Genomic DNA, 25,126 nt, shown 5'->3' on the forward strand with positions numbered 1-25,126 from the left:
GAAAACGAGTTCTGGTTGTGGGTGGCTCAATGTCAGCTGAAGACATTGCAGTACACTGTTACAGAGCAGGAGCACAGTACATCACAATATCATACAGATCCAGACCAGTGGATGCTGTCTTCCCACCTGAAATTATCCAGAGACCTATAATCTCAAACATTGATGGACACACTGTAAGGTAAACAAAAACTTACTTGCTCTTAGCTTTCTTACATAGTTAAGTTCTCAAAATACGATATCAAAGTGGTAACAGTTAGAGAATACTATTTTTTTAAAAATAAATTTAAATTAATTCGATAAGTTGTAAAGAAAACGCTCAAATTTGACGACTTCATTGCTCATCAAAGACAAAGTAAAGGTAGTAAGTCGATTTTTCCAACATTTGTAAAAGCGTTTCCACTTAGTACTATTCAAATTTCGCTTTTCATTGAAGTTCTTCCCTGCTCAGGTTTTTACATGCCAAAGTTAACTTATTTTCATCATAGAAACATTAACAATAAGGATAGTCATGTATGTTGATCTAACTAAAATGACTTAAAGATACGTTCGATCGTTAGTTAGTTAATTTTCGTTTTTGATTATTCTTAAAAGGTGAAAAAGTCACTTCAATCGAAGCTCAAAATCCTACAAAGTTAATCTCTATTATCCTCAAGGAGCAGAGACTATAGCACATTTATTTGAAGATTTTTAGGCAAAAATATTTTCAATTTTGGCTAGAGCCTTGACAATTGTTTTTGCCATATTTGCTCGACTTTTATATAAAGATCCTTAAATTGATCAGCATTTTCGTTATGAAAGTTTATGAAAAGCAACATTATCTCCAGTTCCGGCACTGTAGACTTGATTGTCCAGCAACTATGGACTAAAAAAATCAAATAATTACAATCAGTCGGAGTCCAAAACATTTTTAAAATGAGTTTCTTTGTTCAATAAAAAAAATCATAAAGAAATTATAAAATCGGACCGGTAATTGAGTTTAATGTAATTGTTTGAGATGATATTGTAGTATTACGAGAGCCGTTACAAATGAGCGGATAATTAATCCCGCATTAGAGCGAACGTATTTAGGCGCTAATTAACCATTCTTTCGCCGCACGCTAAACAAACTAACGCTTATTAAGACTACCAGTACACAAGTATTTAAACAACTCAGTTCGACTTATTTAAATAACACAACTTTAGGCCTGGATCTCCTCGCTTATATCCAGGATAGAAAATGTACGTTGTTGAACGTAGGCGGCCTGTAAAACCACAGTTTCTTTTGATTTAAATTACTTCTGCTTTTGACAGTTGCAATGCAGATCCTTCCCCCCAAGTTCAATAAAGATGAAGCAGATTGCTTCAGGGGAAAAGACAATAGAGTCTCATAAAAAGCCCCCAAGAAAACCATAATTGTTGCGGTTTTAGAAGAGGGGAAAAGCAGAAAACAGGCGCCTACGAAATCAATAATTGATGCTCTCAGCTTTTTAGATTTTTATTATTTTTTGGAGTTTCAATAATTTCTCCGTGAGATAAAAAAGAGTTAATTCTCTTGCCTTCTCGGCCAATAGGAAAATTAAGAAGCACCTCACTATGAACGTGAGTTTGTGATTCGCTCCCTATCGGCCCAAACGGAGCTGAGAGGAATTAATTGTTTCTCTCAGCGAAGTGGGACGGAATAAAATTAGAGAGACAGAAATCACTCCCAGAAACAAGCAGCAGACAACTGCTTTCATTTTTCTCAAAATTTAACTTCACTTTAACAATAAAATAGTCGAACAAAATTGTTTAATAACTTAGAAAAATAATTCCAGATTTAATTTTATAACTTTCTTTTTCGACAAATAACATAACCAAAGAAACACCCAAGTGAACGATCGCCCAGCAGCTCACCTCCATCTCATCACTACACAACTGGTAATTAGTAAGCTGTTATATTATATTTACTCTTTTATAAATTAAATACTTTCAGCCCCCCAACTATTTTAAATTGAGACTTATAGCACAGACAGGTCTTAGGCATATATCTTTGCCTTCGATTTGTTATATCTTTTGTCAAGTTTGACTGGCATACATAAAGAGATCCCGTATTGTGTGATCTGTAACAGCCCAGCCAAATTTGATAACTGGTGCGCCCAGAGGAAAGAATCACGCCTGAATTTTTGTTTTTCTATCCGATCGGATTAAAATAGTAAAATAACCACTAGCACAGAAGTGAAAGCACACTAGTAGCCAAACAAATAGAGTAATTTATATCAAATTTACGGCCGAAATACAGTAAATTTACATTAAAATAGTAACAGGCAACTGATTCTTTGCTCTTGTAAAATTGTTCTGACCCGGGTGGGGGTAATCTATGTCCAATTTTTAGTTTATTTATATAACAATTGAAGTACTTTTACATTTTATAGTCAAAATTTAACCAAAAATCATCCCCCCAAAACCTATTTAGCCTAATTTTCACCCAATTTTCATCAAATTTCTGGTTAAATTTTAGTATTTACACCTTAAATAACCGAAATTCAACCAGATTCTATCCCCCCAAAACATATTTAATTTGATTTTAACCCAATTTTCACCAAATTTATGGTTGAATTTTAGTATTTTCACTCTAAATAAATGAAAATTATACAAAATTCATTCCCCCATAACCTGTTTAGTCTATTTCTAACCCGATTTTGACCAAATTTATGCTTAAATTTTAGTATTTTCACACTAAATAATCGAAATTTATACAGAATTCACCCCCCCAAAACTTGTTTAGACTATTTCTGACCCGATTTGGACCAAATTTATGATTAAATTGTAGCATATACACTCCAAATAACCAAAAATTATCCAAATTTCACCGCCCCAACACCTAATTAAACTAAATTTTAGCCGATTTTCACCAAATTCACAGCAGAATTTTAGCATTTTCACACTAAATAGCCGATTTTTAACCAAAAATCATCCCCCCAAATGATATTTAGAGTAACATATGTCTAATTTTTACTGAATTTTTGACCAAAATATAGCATTTTCAAACAATTTAACGTAAATTTAACCAGAATTCATCCCCCCAATACGTGTTTAGTGTAATTTATATCTAATTTTCTACACATTTAAGCACACGTTGTTGCATTTTCACATCAGCTAACCCAATTTTGGTTAAATTTAAGCCTTCCTTAGTTGAATATTCACTCTGTTTTATCAATTCCTTGACCCGGGTGGGGTAATATTAATCAAATTTTAACCAAATAAACATTATTTTGACTTAAATCCTCAAAAACTAACCAGATTTTAACAAAATTAACGTCACTTTTATCATAATTTAACGGATACTAATCACATTTAAGCCTTAAAAACATCATCCTTATCCAATTTTAACCAATATTACTCAAGAAAATAGCCATATTAACGTCATTTTTACAAAAAATTAGGAAATATTAACCAAGTTTTGACCACATAAATCTCAATAAGGCCCTAATTTAACAAAGAATAACGGGTTTTAAACTAAATTTTATCCCCCCAACATAGATTTTTAGCCTGAAAATAACATAAATTGATGGGAATTCCCCCATTTTAACCGGTTTCACAATAAAAATTTCACCAATAGAGGTTTTAAACAGTGCATGGACCAAACTGGAATAGTTATTGTAGAACATCTTAATCTAACAGCAATAGAAAACACTAGAAGGGGTAAAATAACACGGTTTATTACTGACGGAATAACTTTCTTAGCTATTTTCTACGTGTTTGAACATAATTCTCCCGCTGATTTTTGTATAACTTATGCATCTGAGAACCCAAATTTTCAGAATTTACTAACTTTGTTGAAAACTAAAAACAGTGTGATCGAGATTCCCGCAGAAAAATTTAGCCAATAATTAATTAAAAGAGCGTAAACTAGCCTTTTTAACCCAATTTGTACACAAATTTATCATAGAAAAGTTGTTGTCTCATGTTAAAATACGGTCATTAACAGACTCAAACACTTTAGAAACAATATTTAAACAATAATAAACAATAATAGCTACAAAAATACTACTACTGATGTACTAAACATCCCGTACTAAACGTTTTTATACTGTCTTCTGTGTAATTTCATACAAAAATACATTAATAAAACAACAAAAACAATTGTTCTATGTTATTTATATGTCATATATTAAAGTAAACGTTCAAGATCTAAATATAAATATTAAAGTACATAACAAAATAGGCAAAGTTTCATACTATTTAACTGACCAGAACAGAAACTTTTTATGCATTTACCATCACTCTTCTAGCGAAACAGAAACTGAAATCTACATAACTTACAAGTGGACCAACCCAAACTTTAAGGAACTTTTGTGTGCTCTAAGAAATCAGAACAGTGTGATAGAATTAGCATAAACGTTATCATCTTGTGTGTGGATGAGCCACCAAAATAAAATTCCCCCGTTTGGTTTACAAATCTTAAAAATCATTAAACCCAAATACATCAACGTTTCTCCTGACGATCCGAGTTTACCAGATAGAGTTAAATTACTTATAAAAACAGAATTTGTCACACAAATTAGATTTTCAAAAATAAACAGATTTCACCAATACTCTGTTGAATTTAAACACTCTGAAAGCACTTATCCTTGGTTATTAAATTTTACCGTTGAGCAAACCGATATTTACTCTTGGGTTGAAATTTTTAGTACTGATAACGGCAAAAGCTTTGAATTTAAAATACAATCATTAAACGGTCCTAAACAAATAAAATTCATAACACAAAACAAACAGTTCAACTTTCTACTTTAGTATTAGCGTTTTATTACATAATTGTTATAACAAAAATATTTTCTACACTAATTACCCAAACTAATAATACTTTTGTATAAAATATTCTTTTCGTACACTAAAATAAAACATGGCAGCGAACGTTGTTGCGTACCCCGACATAGCGTTAGAGAAATTTACAGGTTTAGATCCATCTGAAGATGCCCAGGAATTCTTTAGTTTAATACAAAGAAAAATCCAATTCTCACTAGGAACAAGAGATCCTGCGGATGCTGATTTGCAAGCAGCATACGACGCTAGACAAAAAGCATTGTTTGGTTCGGTTTTGCGTGGGCCCGCAGCCCAATGGTTCGAAACCTTAGCACCAGGTTTAGCATGGAACGAAGTTAGAAATCAGTTCATTACCCGTTTTACTGATGCAAAAGACAAGTATAGGAAAAGAATTGAAGTCGAGAGTATTAAAAGGCAACCAGATGAGTTGATAAAAAGCTATACACACCGAGTAACAAAAGCAGTTGAAAAAGGATGGCCAGATCCAGATTTTAACAACGACCAGCGTAACGCTAAGTGTATGGAGTACTTTGTAAGAGGATTAACGCCACCTACACTCAAGCAAAAGGCACATCAGCGGTTAATAGAAAACCCAGCTACAACTTGGCAACAATTACAGGATCATGTAGCAACTAAAGACTTAAGTTTTTCTGTTAGCAGTGAATTCACGGGTACTGCTTCAAGTAGTATCGACAATAAAATAGAAATAGAAGGGTTAAAAAACCAACTCACAGAAATTGCAAATCTAATGAAAGATCATAAAATAAACGCCACATACAACAACGACAATCCCAGATTCAAACAAAACCAGACTAGATTCTGCAAGTTTTGCAAACGTTCAGGTCACACAATAGCTTTCTGCTTTAAGTACAAGGACTTTAAAAACGAAAACCGAAACCCACCTCAACAACGAGAAAAGTTCACAGATAATTATAAACGTAGTAGGAGCCATTCACCAGGTCAACAAAATTACAAATCAAACAATTATGACAATCGAAATTCTAGGGACAGACAGAGAAATAGTTATAACCAAAATCAATCCAATTATCAAAACAACTCTAGATCAGACTACCGACATCGATCACCGTACCCATCAAACTCTTCAAACAATTATCGATCATCTTCTTACGATAACCGATCACAGGAACGACAAAATCACTATCGAAACAACTTTTACAGAGATAACAATAGGCAAAATAGTAGGGATAGACAAAGCAACGGTCCTCCAAGATCAGATAATCGATATCGTGATAGGAGTAGAGACCATGACCGGGATAGGACACCTACTAGACAAAACAATAGTACTCATTCAAGAGATAACAGTGAAGGGCGAAGCCCTCGAGTTCATTTTACCAGTGAAACTTCCAGAGACTATTACAATAATGAGAATCACAACGACGAGTATTTAAACTAGACAAGTCTCCGTTCATAAACACTACTGATAACAAAGCAAGTTACTCACATATTTATATTAATTTATACCAATCCGTCGGAGACAAAAATAAAAATAACGGCTTAGAAATACAGTTTTTATTGGACACAGGAGCATCAAGCTCTATAATTAATTACCACACTTATCTTGAACTATGTAAATTACAACACATTGAGATGAAAGCTTCAAAAAATCATACTTTAGCGGTTAATGGTGAGAAACTAAAACTTCTAGGTCAAATTACTTTCAAAACATCTTTCGACATTGAAGGAAAGTATCAAGTGGAAGTTACCACATGGGTTTCAGCAAAAGATGGTTGCAAGCCGAATTTGTTGGGAATGGATTTCCTTGAATCTACAGTAAAATCTATTGACCTAACCACTCCAAAAATTGATTTAAAAACTTACCCTGAAGTAGCCGTCACATTATCTAGATACCAAACGAAAAGCTATCCATACATTAGCTCTTACAAAATTGTAACTCTTGACCAGCAACTACCATTAGCACCAAAATCAACTCGAGTAATATCAATTAGACCTCCGAATGAATTCTTCAGAAAGGGAACCTCCTTCGTAATTGGAAGTGAACTGCAAGCTCAAGGAATTTATACTTACAATGTTCAGTGTTTTAGAAAAGAAAAGGAATTACCAATAATGCTAAACAATCCTCTAAACAACAAGGTTGTCATCCAAAAGGGTCCTATTGGGCACACTTTAGAAGACATTGAAATTAGACAAGACCCAGAATTTTCTGTAGTTGACAACGTTGCATTCATAAACCACCTAATGAATAGTGACACTAATTGGGATCAAATATTCCATGTTAGTGAAAAACAAGGTCCAAAAATTTCAAAAATTCAAAATTTCTTTGCAAGCAAAACTCCTGAAAAACAAAAGAAAACAGAAAAGCGAAAAAGGCAACAAGATTTTACCAACAACTACGAATTAGAAACAGACTTTAGCGACGACCTCAAGGATCTTAAGCCACAATTAGAAACAACTGATGAGAACATCAGACCCGTTGAACTTCCCAAAGAAAAACTTAACAGATTTGACAAAACCGATCAAGCGTTTCTCAAAAAATTTGATTTCAGTCAAGCTGATATCAATGACGAAAACTTAGACAAGTTACTGAGGACTTTAACTAAAAATAAAGACGTTTACTCTCAACACAAATACGATGTTGGAAAGATAAAACAAAAGTTTCATGTTAAACTTTTACCTAACTCAACTTTGACAAAACAAAGACCTTCCAAAGTACCATTACACTATCAGGAAAAACTAGAAAACCTTTTGGAACAACTGTGTAAAACAGGTATAATCCGGGAAATGGGTAATGATAAAGAAATGGGATCAGAATTTATTAATCCAATCATAATCCTACCCAAGGGGAACACAGTAAAACTGGTTATAGATGCCCGATATCTGAATTCAATAACAGACCTTAGTCGATATTCATGGCCACTCGAACCAATCGGAAGTCTATTAACTAGATTAAAAGGTAATTTCTTCACAACCAGTGATCTTTGTTCAGCCTATAACCAAGTCCCTCTAACTGAGGAAACCAAACAGCTGGTAAGTTTTGTAATTGGTCCAAAGCAATACACATTTGAACGCGGATTTTACGGCCTATGCGGTCTACCTAATTTCTTCAGTCGCATAATGACTATCCATTTTGCACCATTAATTAGAAAAAAACAAGCTATAACCTACATTGATGACACCATCATGCAAGCGCAAGATGAAACCGAAATGTTTGAAATAATTGACAAGTACCATGAACTTTTAAGGAAATCAGGACTGAAAGCACAACCTGAAAAGACTAAATTTTTCCTTAGGAAAGTACAGTTCTTGGGACATGTAGTAGGTAAAGATGGGATACAACCAGTCAAGAAGCGAGTAGCAGATTTAAAAGCACTTAAGTCGCCTGAAAACAAACGTGATGTCATGAGAGTTCTAGGGTGCTTAGGATTCTACAGCATGTACATCAAAAATTTGCATGTTGACTGCAAACCATTCTATGACTTAACCCGCACAGAAACTAAATTTGTTTGGACAACGGAACACGAAAAACTGTTTAACGACATTAAAAACAGAATTAGCGAAGATACTATCTTAGCAATACCGGATACAAAATACCCTTTCCACGTGCATGTAGACGCTTCTTCTATAGGAGTAGGCTCTATTCTCGTTCAAGAATTTCCAGAAGGGAAACGAATAGTGTCTTTTAACTCTAGAATTTACACTAAAGAGGAACAAAAAATGAGCACCACAGCACGCGAACTTTGCGGTGTAATATCTGCACTACAAACTTATGAGCATTACCTAATTGGTTCTCCCCATCCAGTATATGTGTACACCGACCATAAGCCTTTAATGTATCTATGGGGTAGAAGAGGAAAACTCTCTCACAGGTTTTTTAGATACCAGTTAGTAATATCTCAATTTCAGAACTTGAAAATTATTTGGACTGAAGGAAAAAACTTAGCTTTTCCCGACATCCTAAGTCGCAATGTAAAACTTAAAGATCTGGACAAGTATCAACTTAAACACAAAATGATACCAAAAGACATTAGTTTTTACGACGAGCATGGCAACGAGGAAAAATACTTCATTTTGCGTGATAATGAAAAGGGACCAGCAGATGATTTTTTTCCAATCCTAAAACAAAGCATAACGGGTATCGACAAATTCATTTTCAAAAATGACAAAATGGTAAAGCAAAAGTACGACAATAATCAAAACAGACTTTGCTCAATAAACAATATTTCGGAAGATTTCTCGTATGGTTCATCAATTAACCACTATAGGCGTCACCGCAAACATGAAATAACCCCTGTATCAGAACAGGAGGAAGACGAAACGTCTGATCATTATACAGAAATTGATTCCTACCCTGATGAAGGGATAACCGAACAAAATTTTGACCCTATTTCGGAATTTGAATTGTTCAATGAGAACCAGTCACCGGAATTAGATTTTGACAAACTTTACATTGATCAAACTAATACCACAGACTCGGAGTACAGATTCCCTCTAGAATACGATAAAGTTTTTCTCGTGAAAAATAGCACTTGTATAGACAAAACCGAATTAGCAAAAAAATTTCCCGAAAATACAAAAATACAAGATGCAAGAGAACTCATCGATAAACTGACAATTTTCTCTAAAGAAGTTGATTTAAATACATCGGTAATTTGTCAAGAACAATTAAAAGACCCAGTGATACAACAAATTCGCCAATTAAGGACGAACAATAACAAAGATGAAAAGAAAATTGAATTCCGACAATCTAAAGCCATAATGTCGTACATTAATAACTTTGAGAAACTGAGTTTCGTAGGTAACATCTTATGTATTCAACAACAAACAGACGAACCAGATATTGAATACTTAAAAAATTGTGTACCACTGTCATTGTTCTTTAAAGTTTTTCAGCTAGCTCATTGTGAACTGTCAGGTCATGTAGGTTTAGATAAAACACTTGCTAATGTAAAACGATTTTTTTATTGGCCCGGAATGTATAAATGGATTGAAAACCTAATTGCTGATTGTCTTGAATGCCAAAAAAATAAACAAAAACGGAGAGATATCCACGAAGCACCTCTCGAAAAGTGGACTGATACAGTCCCATTCCCCTTCCATACGGTCCATATTGATCACAAAGGACCTTTAAATCCACCATCGAACGGTAAACACCATTGTTTAGTTATTGTCGATTCATTTTCACGTTTCATTCAAGTATACCCCGTACGTTCCACAGACGCAATAGACACCATAAAAGCTTTAGAAAAGTTCATCTTGTCTTTTGGAATACCACAAAAACTTGTTTATGATAAGGGTTCGGCATTCATGAACCAAGATTTTGCGAGTTACATTCATGAATTAGGTATAACACCCGCACCTCGAACTGCTTATGCGCCTTGGACTAATGGTAAAGTCGAGATCCAAAACAAACATCTAGGAGCACATTTCCGAATTTTTCTAGAACAAGCTCGAGGTATATGGGACGAACTGGCACCAAAATTTGCTTTTTCTCATAACACGGTTCCAAATGCTAGTACTGGAATCTCACCTTATGAAATTGTGATCGGACAAAAACCACAGATACCTCTGTCACTTAAGTTAGGACTCCTACAAAATTCACAACTCACATGCTCTTCCGAGTTTTGCAAAGACCTGCCTCTTCACAGGCATACCTTGCAAACTTCAAAAAACACCGAAATTGACAAACTTCTAAAACCGACTATTAACAATTCGTTGCTTATGCGAGAAAACCAATTTAAACAAATATACAATAACGCTTATAAAAAGAGCTTAGAAAACAATAACCGCGCACATAAACATAGAAACAAACACAAATTAGGCAAGCCACTTGAAGTTGGACAAAAAGTTCTAATGGAAAACCATCAAATTGAGTTAGGAAAGTCAAAAAAACTACATGAACTAAGATCAGGACCTTATACTATAGAAAAAAAACTAACCAATGTTAACTATGAATTAACTTTAGATAGCAACCCGGCCACCAGGAAGGTCGCTCATAGAAATCACCTAGTCGAGTACTACCCAGCTACTGAAACTATACCAGAGTTAACCCTAGAGTATGGTATAGATAAAAATAATTGTGACACATTTTACAATAATCTAATGACAAGTCAGATGAATAAACTCAATAGTCCCTTGACTAAATTCTCCTTCCAAAGCCCCACTAACACCGAATATTTCCCCGTGGATAATTTCATACGAAGAGACTCCCTTGTGCAGAACTTCGACCCTGACCGAACACCTACCAATTTCGATTCTGGATTCAACGAAGCAAGTTCAGGTGGTCGTGATAACCCACCTCCAGTCCAAATACACCTGCCTAGCGGCAGTCGAACAAGAAGTTCAACTCCTTGCCCACAGCACAATTCTAGAATACCTATAGACCCTAATTTAAGTCCTCTCCGCCCTAATACATCGGAACAAGGACCTTCTAATTTACAACCTTTAGAAAATAATAATAATAATAGGCGAACTTCTAGTCGCTCGGCCAAGCCGCCATCACGCTATCAAGCCGGATTTACTTAACTTTGTTTTAGGTAGCAATAAATCCAGTCAACATTTACTGGCAGTGCCTATTACTACAACTCATAGCCTTAATTCCCGACTTGAAGCGCTAAAAAAAAGAACAGGATGAAAAGATATCCTTGTTTTGATAAACTCTATTTTTCTTATTTACTTATAAGTCTTTTCTACTTTTGTACTTTTTCTATAGTTATTAACGCTACTGGACCTCCTTTTGAGGATATTAATGACGTGTCTAACAAACTTAGGGTCATTCATTATGACTGTTCTAAAATGAAAGAAAATAAAATGTATGCTTTAACACAAGTTTCTCCTTGCAAAATTACACCCGAAAACATTCAGATGGTTGATACACATGTAACACTTTATCAACGGTCTTATCGGACGTTTGTTAAATCTCTTATGTGCAAAGTCACTGCAATGCTCATTCGTTATAATTGTGGTATGTTTTCCCATTCATCAATTGTACACAACGCTCCAATAATAACGTACGATATTATTGTTTCACCCGAACAATGCCTAAATGCTAATAAAACTGGAAAAATTACTGTTACCGAATTTGACGATGATGACATGGAAATTGACATAAAACATGGAATAAAAACTGTCTCCTATAAAAACCAGGGAGTTGATCTTGAAGGTGAATCATCAACATCTTGTGATAATCGTGGTCAAATTAAACACTTCTCTTTTGAAACCCTGATGCAAGAAACTGTACTCGATATTGATCTTAATGACAGAACTGTCTATAACAGTCAAGGACTAAAACTTCCTTGTGCCCTCTCAGAAGGAGGTTGTCATTCGACATCACTCGACCCCTTTGCATACAATTGGGAGGCACCGGAAAATTGTATAGTTACTAAAAGATTTTCACAAAACGCAAAAATGCTAAAACATGAAAACGAACTTGGTAACGTACAGTATTTCATAGTGAGTGATGAAAAACCGGAGACGCCCTATGAAGGACCAGGAACGTATTCTCCTGCTGAAATGGACATAAAAATTAGAGTAATTGATGAAAAAGAAAAGGTGTGTGGAAAACCAGAATTTATTTACAGAACAAATTTAGATTCTTTATATGTTTCTTATAAAGGCGGATTTAATATGAAGACTGGCAAACCTTATAAAACAAAAACTCAACAATTTTTTCATAAACTTCGTGTTGAACCTGACAATAGCCTAAGTGTAAATGGGTTTAATAGGAAGCCTTCAGATGAACAGATCCGAACATCCGACAATGGTTTTGTTGCATGGGAACACTTAGACAAAGACAAGTTAGACTATGATCTTAACCTTGCGGTAAAAATGGATTTTGTCATATATCACAATTACATGCAAATAAAACAAGCATGGAAAGGTTTGGTCATAGAGCAATGCGAACTTGATCGAACTCAAAAACAAATGATACTAATGCAGGCTATCCAAAACAATCGTTTAGCTGGATATATGTTAACCGGCAACCGCTCGATGTTTTTAGACACAGATGGTAGCATAGGTTGGCTGTACCACTGTCCAAAACGAAACTCACAACTTCAGGTTCTTGAACAGTGTTATGATAGGATTCCTATTCATTATGATGGTAGGACAATGTTCGTCGACCCAATTACTCGACAAACCTACCCTTTTGCAAACGAAGTAGATTGTGTTGGAGGCTACAAAAATGCCTACCAATTAGATATTGATAATGAAAATTCATGGTACCATTTGATGCCAGCACCTGTTCCTTTACAACCGCCAAAAATATTCTCTTCAAGAGTTATTAGTTCTATTCCAAAATTTACCGGTTACGAATCGCAACGTGCCGGAATTTACACACCAAATCAACTTAAATCGTTTTGGGACAATATCTTGCATTCGGAAGCTTCAAAATCTGTTTTGACAAAAATTTCAAGAGAAGTTCTAGAAGGAAGAAGCATAGATTATTCTCAAAAAGATATCTATGCGTCAGCAATGGGAATTAACAGACAAATTTATCTAGATTCTCTTCTTTCACCTACATTTTTTACAAACCAGTTTAAAGGCACTTTTGGAATCATCACTTTTTATCTGGAAAAAATTGGAGTTTATTTTGCTTGTTTCTTGTGCATAAAATTCTTAACTGATGTAATCGTAACAATCATAAGAGCGTTCGAAATCCACAAAATATCCAACAAAACAATGGGTTTTTGGAAAATTCTATTAGGAGCAACATATAATCTTTGTATCTTATCGTTCTTTACACCGGTATTCTCTAACGAAACCAAACCGTCGGCCCCACAGAACAACAATCATTTTTTACCGCTGAGTAATTATCAACCTTACAGCACCATAGAAAAAACTTACAAATGCGTTGAGGATCAACCAAGAGAAAATAAAATTGATGAGCATTGTCATACAGAAAATAATAAAGTAGAATACCCAAATCTGGCGTCACATCAACCACAACCACAAAATGATGCAACCATTCGAAGTGTGGTGGCACCTCCTTAAATCTGTTGATAAAAAAATCATCTTTTTCATAAAAAAATAATTTGTCTCAAAAATCAAAAAAATTATTTGTATTAGACTCTATAAGTTAATTAATATCTTGTTTAGATACACCTCAAGGATGCTATGCTATGCAACCCAAATTCATAAAACAGCCTAACGCTTTATTCATTCGATTTGGACAATACACCGGACAGATATTATCCTCAAGTCTTTCCGATTTAAAAACTACTGTAACTATTAGAGTTGCATCTTTCTACTTCAGTGACATTATAGACTTGGACGTACCGCATTCAAATTTTCAATACTTCTCATTGTTAAGAGCCCTGATTGATGACACAATTACTTTTGTAAACATTGGAGTTGAATACAAAATTGTTTCAAAGCGTCTGAAGAAAAATATTATTAGACTTTGACTTTTCCTGTAAGAGACATGTGTGGATTTCTTCATTGCTTTTTAATTCTTATAATCCATTTTCAACTTTGTAATCGCAACTATGTCTATCTAGCTATTGCCTGCACTCTTCCCCTACTCCGATTTTGCTGCTGTGAATCCGATTGATATATTAACTATAAATATCAATCGTTGTCAATAATCCTCTTTTCAGAAATAATTGACACACCCTTTTTATCCTTTTTTTTTACATTTACATACTTTTATACATAGTTTTGAAATGAAGAACAATAAGTTAATTAACAACTAAAACGCTTCCATTAATGTACTTTTTGTTTCAAGATAGACTCGTTACAATTTATCAAATAAAGAAAACCTTTGAAGAAAATCACGGAGACATTTTCCCTCAAATCGTTATAAATTTTGAGTTCTGGGACACTTGGGAGAACGATACTGTGATTTTAACCCCTCATTCGTTGTATTGGAATTATTTCGTGTATTTAGCACAATTCGACCCTAATAGTCTGCCAAATGAGCTAGATCAGCAAAATGATTCATTTAACTAATAGAAACTTACAAATCAGAATCGGAAACCAAAATTTTGAGCTATTAGCCGTATACTATGTTTCCGCTATAAGTATAATGACTTTCGCAAAAAAACCCATGACAAATATTTACAGACTTTTAACTATTTTCATTACTCATCCTCAGTTCGCCGAATTCACCATTTTTCTAGCATTTAAAGAGAACTCTGTATTTCAAGTACAACATCCAATCTACATTGCTTAGGTATCATTCTAAACTATGATATTTGCAGTTAACAATAAATTTGTAGAGTTACAAAAAATTCAACGATCTTTTGATGCATACCCAACTCCTGTACCTACTATGCTAGTAACGCTCAAAGAAATCCAAAGTGAAAAAATTTGTTTAATAAGTATTAATCCCCTCTCAGTTCATTGGAAATTCTTCCTATTTATTCTAGAAAATCCAAACTGTGTACCTCACAATATTTATTTTGATATGCAAAAGACTGATTCTTGCCAAAACGATTCAATCCTTAAAGAGTTGGAAACTATTAACAATTAAAAGCAGCAATGATATTCTCATACCAAAACTGCCTTATACAAATACAATTTTTTGAAAAATCATTTGTCACGACAAAAAGCAACAGAGTAATCCCACAATTAATACTCCGTTTTGAATATTTAAACACTTGGACTGATGGAACCATTACCTTAACACCATCTTCCCCCTATTGGACATTCTTTATAAATATATCCCAAGCTTTAAATGGTTCTAAAATCCCTTTTAATTTAGATCTTCTATAATGCTGTTCCACTTTGGTGAGCGTCTAGTCAAAGTAGAGTCCCTCGAGAGATCTTTCATTGAAACTTCCACAGCAGAGATTAAACCCTGTATAATTATACACTATACAGACTACGAGCGTGGATGTGAGGGTTCTACTCGAGTAACAATGGGAATGATGCACTGGGAATTCTTTCTTGCACTCATTGATATCGAAGAGCATTTTCCAGTCAATTTGGGCGCTCTTCAGTAAAGTAAATTGTTTCACATAACTTTCTCTCCCCAAAAAATAATTTTTTTTTCTTGCTCATTATTCCTATCCTTTTTTTTCTGATCAATTTGTTCTTTTTCCCTCATTTCTTTTCAAATTGTTAAAAATAAAATGATTTTGTTCATTGGTAAGGAAAAAATTAAAATTGTTAAAGCAGAAAGATGGTTTACTATCTGTTTTACACAATATAAAGCATGTATCAAAATAACTTATATGTTCCTAAGCACAGGTACCATTAATCATTATTACATTTATCCGAACGAGAAACACTGGAATTTCTTTTTTGCTATTGCAGATTTAAATGTAACTATCCCCAACGAACTTGAACACCATGGATTAGAACTCGTATACCCCGATCTTTCTAATTTGTCCTTATAATGGGAAACATTCTGAAAATATCGTCTCAGCAACCTCAAATTGATACAACCCCTAAAGTTGAATGCCCTGTTTGTTATCTCCCTTGCCGTCAATTCAAAAAATTGCACAAAAACCCAAATGGTCAGCCCCCCCATTTTGCTTGCATTCCTTGTAGAAATGAATTATTTAAATACTGGAACCAACCTAAATGCCCCATTTGTGTAACTCCCATTTATACAATCAGTCATTGCCATTATTTCCATTGTGATTCTTGTCAAGAAGTCAAAAAGTTATCCACCTGCCACAGTCACTTCAGAGATTTTCACCCAAAACAATCAATTTGTTTGCAGTGTATGACCTTCACCACTACTAAATGCCCCTTATGCAAACAAACAATTGACCCAAACAACCCGTGGTAAAATCCTTGATTCAAAACTACCTTCACAAATTATCCAAAATGTTTATCCCCAAAGTACTTGATTTTTTATTAATGGCCCTCATGATTATTGCAGCAGCCTTCTCCTTCGTTTTAACCGTTTTCCTCGTTGTTGTAAGTATTCCTTTCAATTTTTTGATGTTAGTAGTTATATTAGTAATAGACCAAGCAATAAAATCCCAAAATAGTCAACAACCAAATCCTCCAACCATACCAGTCCCATAATCCCCTCCAATAACAATCTTCCAAAAATGAATACAACTGACAAAGAAACCAATACTATAGAATCCAAACCGGTCTCATTAATTTGTTTATGCTGCAGACGTGAAACAATTGTTTTCAAAAAATTACACGAGAACCCCCCTAACGAACTACCCCACGTAATGTGTCTGCTCTGTTACCAATATGTTATAAAAGATATGGGCTACGATTTTTGTCCTAAATGCTCTAAATTTAATGTTAGCTTTTCAATCTTTAACTGGTTTCAATGTGATATTTGCAAACAAACAAGATTTCAATACTCTGTTGCAAAAACGTTTCATCACAGTGATCATAAGCCCGTCAACTTTTGTAAATTTTGCGTAGAAGATTATAAATTATGCCCTCGTTGCGAAAAAACAACCACATAATCTAAAATGCGTCCAAGAACATCCAAAATTTTACTTCTTTCCCTAGTTTTATTTTTAATCCAATCGATATCCCTAATTCAACTCAGTTTTTACCAGGAACAAGTCACCTCCTTCACTCTAGTTCTGCACTACTCATTGAATTGACAAAATGCAACCCATAACATTGTTTATTCTTCTATTTGTTCTCTTATGCGCATTGGCAATATCCCTTTTTATTAATAACTACCTCCTTTCCGCAATTCGCCAAATTTTCTCCAGATACTAAAAATGACCAATCTAGACCTATCCACAAAAATATTTATCCTAATCCTAATTACATTGCTTGCCATATCGTTCCTCATTAATCTAATCCTACTGCAGTTTCTTAAAGGTTTTCCTGTTTCTATCTAAGGGAAATAAGAGAACAGTCACTCTATGGGTCTTTCACAATCCCTATTCGACGGTTTCCGTTGGTTCTATCCCCATAAGGACATTATCTGCCCTATATGTTCACGAAAAACCGTTATTGTAGAAAAACTACACAAGCAATTCCCCAAAGAAAATCCCCACTATGTATGTATTCCTTGCAGAAAAGCACTTTTTAAAAGATACCCAAACCCTAAATGTCCCATCTGTCTTCGACCTTGTCTTCCCGTCCTGATCACATCCTACTTCCGATGCAATTTATGCAAAAAAATGAAAACAGAATTAGGAATAACAAAACACCCACATTTTTCCCAACATGACGAACACCGATTCTGTCGAGTCTGCATAAATAAGCAGAAAAAATGTCCCATTTGCAAAAATTTTTTAGACGACGTTGTCTAATAAACCAAAAACAACTCAAGTACAAACGTTCTTTTTTTTCTCTCTTTTAACTTTTCCTCGGGAAGGGGTTACCTCAGCTTTCTCCAGCCTGCCCCCCTGGCTTTTGAATCTAAATAATTCAGAACACTAACACGATAACTGAAATTTCCAAAAACGACCCGAAAAATTTCCTTCTTTCAGCTAAAGCAAGGTTGTCTCCCCAGCTGCACGGGTCGTTGCAGCCGTGTTAGTGTGACGCACGCCCCAAGACTCACACCTCCGGGCAGCGGAGAAAGACGTACTTGTGCCAGGGCTGCCCGCCTGGCATAAGTATAAAAATTTTTTTATTATTGCCCCCCCTCCTTTATTAAAGTTAACTTTGCATTTAGCAAAACGAAAACTTTTCTACCAAACTTTAATAACAAATGCATTTAGCATTATAATTTTTAAGTAAAGCAGTTAGCAACAAAACCTTACAAAAAACATTTTTACAATAGAATATATTAGCAATACAATTGCAAACTTGAAAGAGACCATAATGTGTGATAATTAAGACACAGGAAAAATAATCAAAAATAATTTTAGATCCCACACATCACAATGAACAGCCAAGCAACACTTAAGAGTGTGATCACCACAACTGATCAAAATCAGACTGTCAACATGTCCTCTACACGAACAATCTACACTCCCCACGAACAATCAGCAGCACACCCAAATCAAATTAGGAAAAATGACCATCCAAGCAAAACATCAACTCCCCCGTTTGCACCCATTAAACCACAACTGGACACTCCATCAACGTCTAACCAGTACGACCCTGAAGTTAACTGGAAAATAAACCGCAAAAGATGCCCCTCACAATTTCTGAATAATAACCATGCGGAAAAGATCCGAAAATTAGCCAACATTGATGACCTCTTATCTGAGGAAGATAGGAAAAACAAACACTACTGATTGAACGTACAACGAAGCAGAGAGGCAGACCTAAATCCTGAGAACCCGAGATTTCTCAACCATCTGAAATACACGCTCAAAGCAAATTACAACAAATTTACAACATTAGAACGGGTGAAAGTTAGAAACGATGCTACGAATGAGGATTGCTTCATGAAATCGGACGAATTGCCACTCGTAAAACATTTTAGCCTAAGCAGTGAATCTAACACGTGGAGGATAAAGAACAGAGATCCAGAAACGAAAACGTATAACGTAAGAAATCACCAGCTGGATGTCTACATTAACGTCCCTTATGATGCTATAACCGCGTTCCCTTCAGCAGAAGACCATTGTAGCGAAACATCAAAGGAAAGTCTCATCACAGAAAACAACCGCTTCAAGCAAGAGCTCTTCATCAAAGAAACGGAACTACAAGAATTGCAAATAAAATTTGAGAACCTCAAAATGGAGAGCAATCAGAAGGAAAAAACTACCAGCGATTACTACTGGAGACGTCAGTATGTGATTACAAAACAACTTCAGAAGACTGAAGACAGCAATCTAAAACAATTGAATAAGGTGTACATCCAAAAACATCTAGAAATCACATCAGCGAATCAAAAGCTCGGAATTGAAAATAAGAAGCTAGTGCAAAAGATTAAAGAGCTAAATCGCGAATTAAGAAAAATGAAGGACAAGAAAACTCGGAAAATTAAACGAGAAGAAAGACACAAACTAGAAGCCAAAAAGAAAACAGACAGAAAACCTGTGGAAATGGCGGCATCATCACCTGTGGAACTGACTATACAAACTGAAGAAGTTGTGGAAGTGTTTGATATCATGGACGACGGAAACAGTCCAGTACCAAGCCCAGTCATTTTGCCCCCAGAATTTTTTGAATAATACAGCACAACATTATCGCCCTTTGCGATTAATTTTATAGCATACCATTATCGCCCTTTGCGGTTAATTTCATAACTGTCTGAACTTGTAGTAACTCATTTATATGTTCCAAACGCAATAAAATTATATACGATGCAATATATTTCTTTTTTTTTAAATCATTTTCTTTTCTATCTTAAAATCGGGGTGAGCTGTAGTATTACGAGAGCCGTTACAAATGAGCGGATAATTAATCCCGCATTAGAGCGAACGTATTTAGGCGCTAATTAACCATTCTTTCGCCGCACGCTAAACAAACTAACGCTTATTAAGACTACCAGTACACAAGTATTTAAACAACTCAGTTCGACTTATTTAAATAACACAACTTTAGGCCTGGATCTCCTCGCTTATATCCAGGATAGAAAATGTACGTTGTTGAACGTAGGCGGCCTGTAAAACCACAGTTTCTTTTGATTTAAATTACTTCTGCTTTTGACAGTTGCAATGCAGATCCTTCCCCCCAAGTTCAATAAAGATGAAGCAGATTGCTTCAGGGGAAAAGACAATAGAGTCTCATAAAAAGCCCCCAAGAAAACCATAATTGTTGCGGTTTTAGAAGAGGGGAAAAGCAGAAAACAGGCGCCTACGAAATCAATAATTGATGCTCTCAGCTTTTTAGATTTTTATTATTTTTTGGAGTTTCAATAATTTCTCCGTGAGATAAAAAAGAGTTAATTCTCTTGCCTTCTCGGCCAATAGGAAAATTAAGAAGCACCTCACTATGAACGTGAGTTTGTGATTCGCTCCCTATCGGCCCAAACGGAGCTGAGAGGAATTAATTGTTTCTCTCAGCGAAGTGGGACGGAATAAAATTAGAGAGACAGAAATCACTCCCAGAAACAAGCAGCAGACAACTGCTTTCATTTTTCTCAAAATTTAACTTCACTTTAACAATAAAATAGTCGAACAAAATTGTTTAATAACTTAGAAAAATAATTCCAGATTTAATTTTATAACTTTCTTTTTCGACAAATAACATAACCAAAGAAACACCCAAGTGAACGATCGCCCAGCAGCTCACCTCCATCTCATCACTACACAACTGGTAATTAGTAAGCTGTTATATTATATTTACTCTTTTATAAATTAAATACTTTCAGCCCCCCAACTATTTTAAATTGAGACTTATAGCACAGACAGGTCTTAGGCATATATCTTTGCCTTCGATTTGTTATATCTTTTGTCAAGTTTGACTGGCATACATAAAGAGATCCCGTATTGTGTGATCTGTAACAGCCCAGCCAAATTTGATAATATTATCAGCCGGACCTTGCTGAAAACAATTTTGTCAGATGAGAACCGGATGTGGTAAGAGTTGTAAAAGTAATAGCTTATCTTATCGTTGACAAAATACATTTCATTAAAAACAGGAGGCAAATACGACCTCAAATCACAATTTAAATTTTGTGTTCATTTTTTGTTCAGTTTCGTCTGGAAACATTAAATAGAAAAGCGATTCATTAAAAAGTTGACCGATAACCATAGTCAACATAACCAAATTAAATGTCAATTAAGAGTGAAATATTCTCGGGAACTAGGTGAAAGAAAAAAAACAATTTGAGACTAATGTGCTGTAAAATTAGTCAAGAAATTTTCTAACGTTTTGTTCATGACTACTTTCCAGCTTTTTCAGAAATGGATTTTGTCACAAACTCAAGCACTTTTTTAAAATAATCCTAATTTATTTTCCGGTTTTTAATGTGATTCTAAACTCTAGTTCCACTTAAAACTTTGAAGCAGGGAATTTAAAGCTCTTTTTTTCTTCGTACAGCAAAATTTGCAAGGACAATTTTCTTTAGTTATTGAAATCTTATAAAGATTCTTTTGAAGTCGAGAATAATGAAAACAAAAACGAAAAATTTTCATCGTTCTGACTTTAACCAAATTTTCACTGATTTTAAAGGACTAGATTCTGGACAGCTCAAAGTTAAAACATTTAGATTTTTTCTCAATTGACACACCTCCATTTTTAGGTTGATCTCCATTTCATGATTGATATTAACCAACGTTTGATCGATTTTAAAAGTCTAGTTGCTGGACAACACGAAGTCAAAAAATTTTGATTTTTTTTTCAATTGACACACCTACATTTTTTTTAGGTCAAGCTCCATTTCTTGGCTGATTTTTACCATTTTTGATTTATAATAAAGGTCTAGTTGCTGGACACATCCAAAATCAAATTATTTAGATTCCTTGCCATTTGACACGCCTCATTCTTTTAGGTCAATCTCCATTTCTTGATTGATTTTTATCCGTAGCGAACTCCAAGTGCAAAATTGTTTTAAATGCAAGTCTCCCATTGCTCGGTTTCTTGCTTGAAATTTGTTTTTTTTTTCAAGCGTACCTTAAACGCGCAAAAGATAAACTTTTAACTGTCGTGGTGACGCGACAGTGAGGAAGCAACGTGAGGGAGCTCATGTGTTCAATCCCCGTCCGGAATTTTGTTTTTTATACTTGGTTCAAGTCTGGCCATTGCAAAATCAGACTGAATGCAAGTCTGACAAGTCAGAAAAGTGACATAAATCAGTCTATGATTCAGTAATGATGAGGTATTTCATTTATACTGGCCCAGTACTGAAATACACTTGGAGTTAGGTACGGGTACCACTTTTTGACTGATTTTATAGGTCTAGTTGCTGGACACATCTAAGTCAAAAGATTTAGATTCTTTCTCAATTGACACCCATCAATATTTAACTCAATCTCTATTTCTTCGTGTTTGCAGTTTATAGATATACCTATGGAATCTCAAATAACAAAGTTGAGGTTTCCTCAGTTTGAGTTTTGCATTTTTATTTAATTTTCATGGCTCTATTTATCAATTTTTTGTCATGCTATAGGTGTAGTTTTTTGTTCAATTAAAATTATTTTGCATGTACTTTTTAGCTTCTCCGATGGAACCCAGTTTGACTACGATGCCATAATTTATTGCACTGGATACCTGAGATCGTTCCCATTTCTCGAGGAAAAACTCCGAGTGATCACTCGCCGTCAGTTTTCGATTCCTCTTTACAAGCAAATAGTGTTGCCTAGCAACCATAAGCTGTTCTTCATTGCTATGCATGGATCACTATACCCGTGGGCACTTTCTTGGGTTCAAGGTCATTTCGTAGCCCAAGTTATTACGGGAAAATTAAGCATTCCATCAGACGAGGAGATTCAAAAGGACATTGAGGATACAGAAGCTGGGGAAATGACTGTTCGCTCGTTCCTGGACATCGCTGAATTCATGTCAAAATACTGTACTGAACTCTCGACCTTGACAGGAACTAAAGACGTCGAAGCTTTCAAGATGATTTGCCAACTGGACGCAGATCGAAGAGTAGATCTGCTCAGACACAAAGAGCAAACTCACTTTAAATCTTTGTACAGAGATGAAAATGGTGTCGAAATCTTATAAATGCTGGTGCTGATTGTAATTTCGAATTCTTCGAATTTTTCATATGAGAATTTTCTAACCGGATAGCAATATTTAAACTGGAAACTTAATGGTTCTGAGCGCTGTTTTTCTTAAATATTCGTCAATTTATAACTTAGAAGTTTGATCCCTTCGAAATTTTTTTGAGAAAACTTAGAACTCCCACTGTTGAGTCAACTCGTACAATGAGTGAGCCCATGATCGTCTCAGTTTTCAAAATTTGTGAGAATTCAACTCCGGCTAGATTCCATTGTTTATCCAGATTAGAGCAAAACAGTTCTGCAGAAATTGTTCAGGCAAAATCATATTGTTCAAATAGGCACATAGGATCTATTTTTATTGATAGATTACCATCGGAGATATCCATTGCCTTTTTGAATTAAAATAAAAATTTGTTCTTTGGTGATTATTTTTTTTGAAACATGTAAATTACTCAGACTATAACCCTAAGGTTAGATATCTACATGCTCTAAAATGTTAAATAAATTAATCAGCATTGTTATTAACCTAGTAATCTTCAAATCGTGACTGTTCGTTTTTATAGGTAAAAATAGGATTTGAAGGCTCCTATTTGTCTATTAACGGGTACTTTCCTGTGTTGATCGAGCAAAAACTCGGTTAAAACATTTTTAAAGCAACTTTTACTGTTAAAAGTTCTTATTGAAGAGGGCAATTTGTTCCACTTTTGAACGCTTTTCAAGATTAAAGATTTGTTACTCCACTTCGTTTTCGTTTTCTTTTTTATAATAATTCGATTTGTTCTGTTGTTTTGTCTGGCGTTATGGCGACTAGTAAACATTTAAAAATTTTCGGATGTTTCCAATTGTTTTATATCTGTTTGTAGCTTCATTAGGCTAACTTTTGAGATAAACAATTCGGCTGGCAGGATACGATCCTCAATGAGAAGATCAATGGAGTGGTCAAATTTTTGACGAAAATAACAAAATTTTATTCCCCAGTTAATTTGCCTGTTTATGCGGTTTATGTTTTTCACTGTAAGAGTTTGGAGGAATACTCCACTGAAAGAAAGATGAGAGAGTACAACTGACTTGAAAACATCAATTCTTACTTTCAAAGGTATTTGATTTCTTACAAGATACAAAGAACGAATTGCATTAGCCATTTTGCTTAAAACTGAATTCAGGTGATTTTCAAAGGTTAAGTTTGAATCAATTTGTACTCCCAGATAACGACATGCATGAGCTGGTTTGATAACTTCGCCTTTAAAAGAAATTTCTGGATCCGAATTAGTATGATCTGTAAAGAATAACATCTCTGTTTTATCGGCATTTAATGTGAGTTGATTCTCTGTCAGGTATTTGTCTGTTTGTTCTAATATTTTTTCAATTTTTTGGGGAATATTTTCATTACGTTCAAATTTGCATGTAATCATCCGCAAATTGAACAACATCATTTTCACCTCCCAGCTTTCACCATCATTATAATCTGAAATACTTTGACAAGAAAGAAGGGATAAATTTTCAAGAAATTTGGGTATCAATTTGTCTAATAAAAAAGAAAACAGCTCGTACTACGAATCAAATATTAATTTAATTAACCATGGTCTGCCCCGTAAAAATTATATACAAAAGAGAAGCACTGCTTAACAAAAGAATTAAATAGTTTGAAATCGTTTTTAGCAAAACAAAGAAACATATAGGTAATGGAAAATGATAAGCCTGAATAATCCTTTGTTTTTCGAACGTCTTGCTATTGAGTTAAGTCAATGAGTAGATATAAAAATACTCAATGATACACTAATTGGATTGGAAAAAGTGTAAATTGTCTACAGATGCCTTTTTTGTTGAAAGGTTTTAGCATTAACCTGACTATTTTGAGAATCAAATTGCAACACAATTGGATCTTTCCAAAGTTTTCAACTCAGTAATCCAGCAAT

General features: G+C 34.6%; 1 protein-coding gene across 1 annotated transcript; it reads left to right on the forward strand.

The window, feature by feature from the left end:
• The first annotated feature begins 6 nt into the window (after positions 1-6).
• LOC142355992 (trimethylamine monooxygenase-like) lies at positions 7-23,367 on the forward strand. The gene is made up of 2 exons (XM_075407987.1): positions 7-178; positions 22,698-23,367. The coding sequence occupies exons 1-2, from the start codon at positions 30-32 to the stop codon at positions 23,209-23,211; spliced, it is 663 nt and encodes a 220-aa protein (XP_075264102.1). The 5' UTR covers positions 7-29; the 3' UTR covers positions 23,212-23,367.
• Positions 23,368-25,126: the final 1,759 nt, after the last annotated feature.

Source organism: Convolutriloba macropyga, unplaced genomic scaffold (assembly GCF_964194025.1).
Source record: "Convolutriloba macropyga unplaced genomic scaffold, txConMacr16.3 SCAFFOLD_1173, whole genome shotgun sequence".
Classification (NCBI taxonomy): domain Eukaryota; kingdom Metazoa; phylum Xenacoelomorpha; order Acoela; family Convolutidae; genus Convolutriloba; species Convolutriloba macropyga.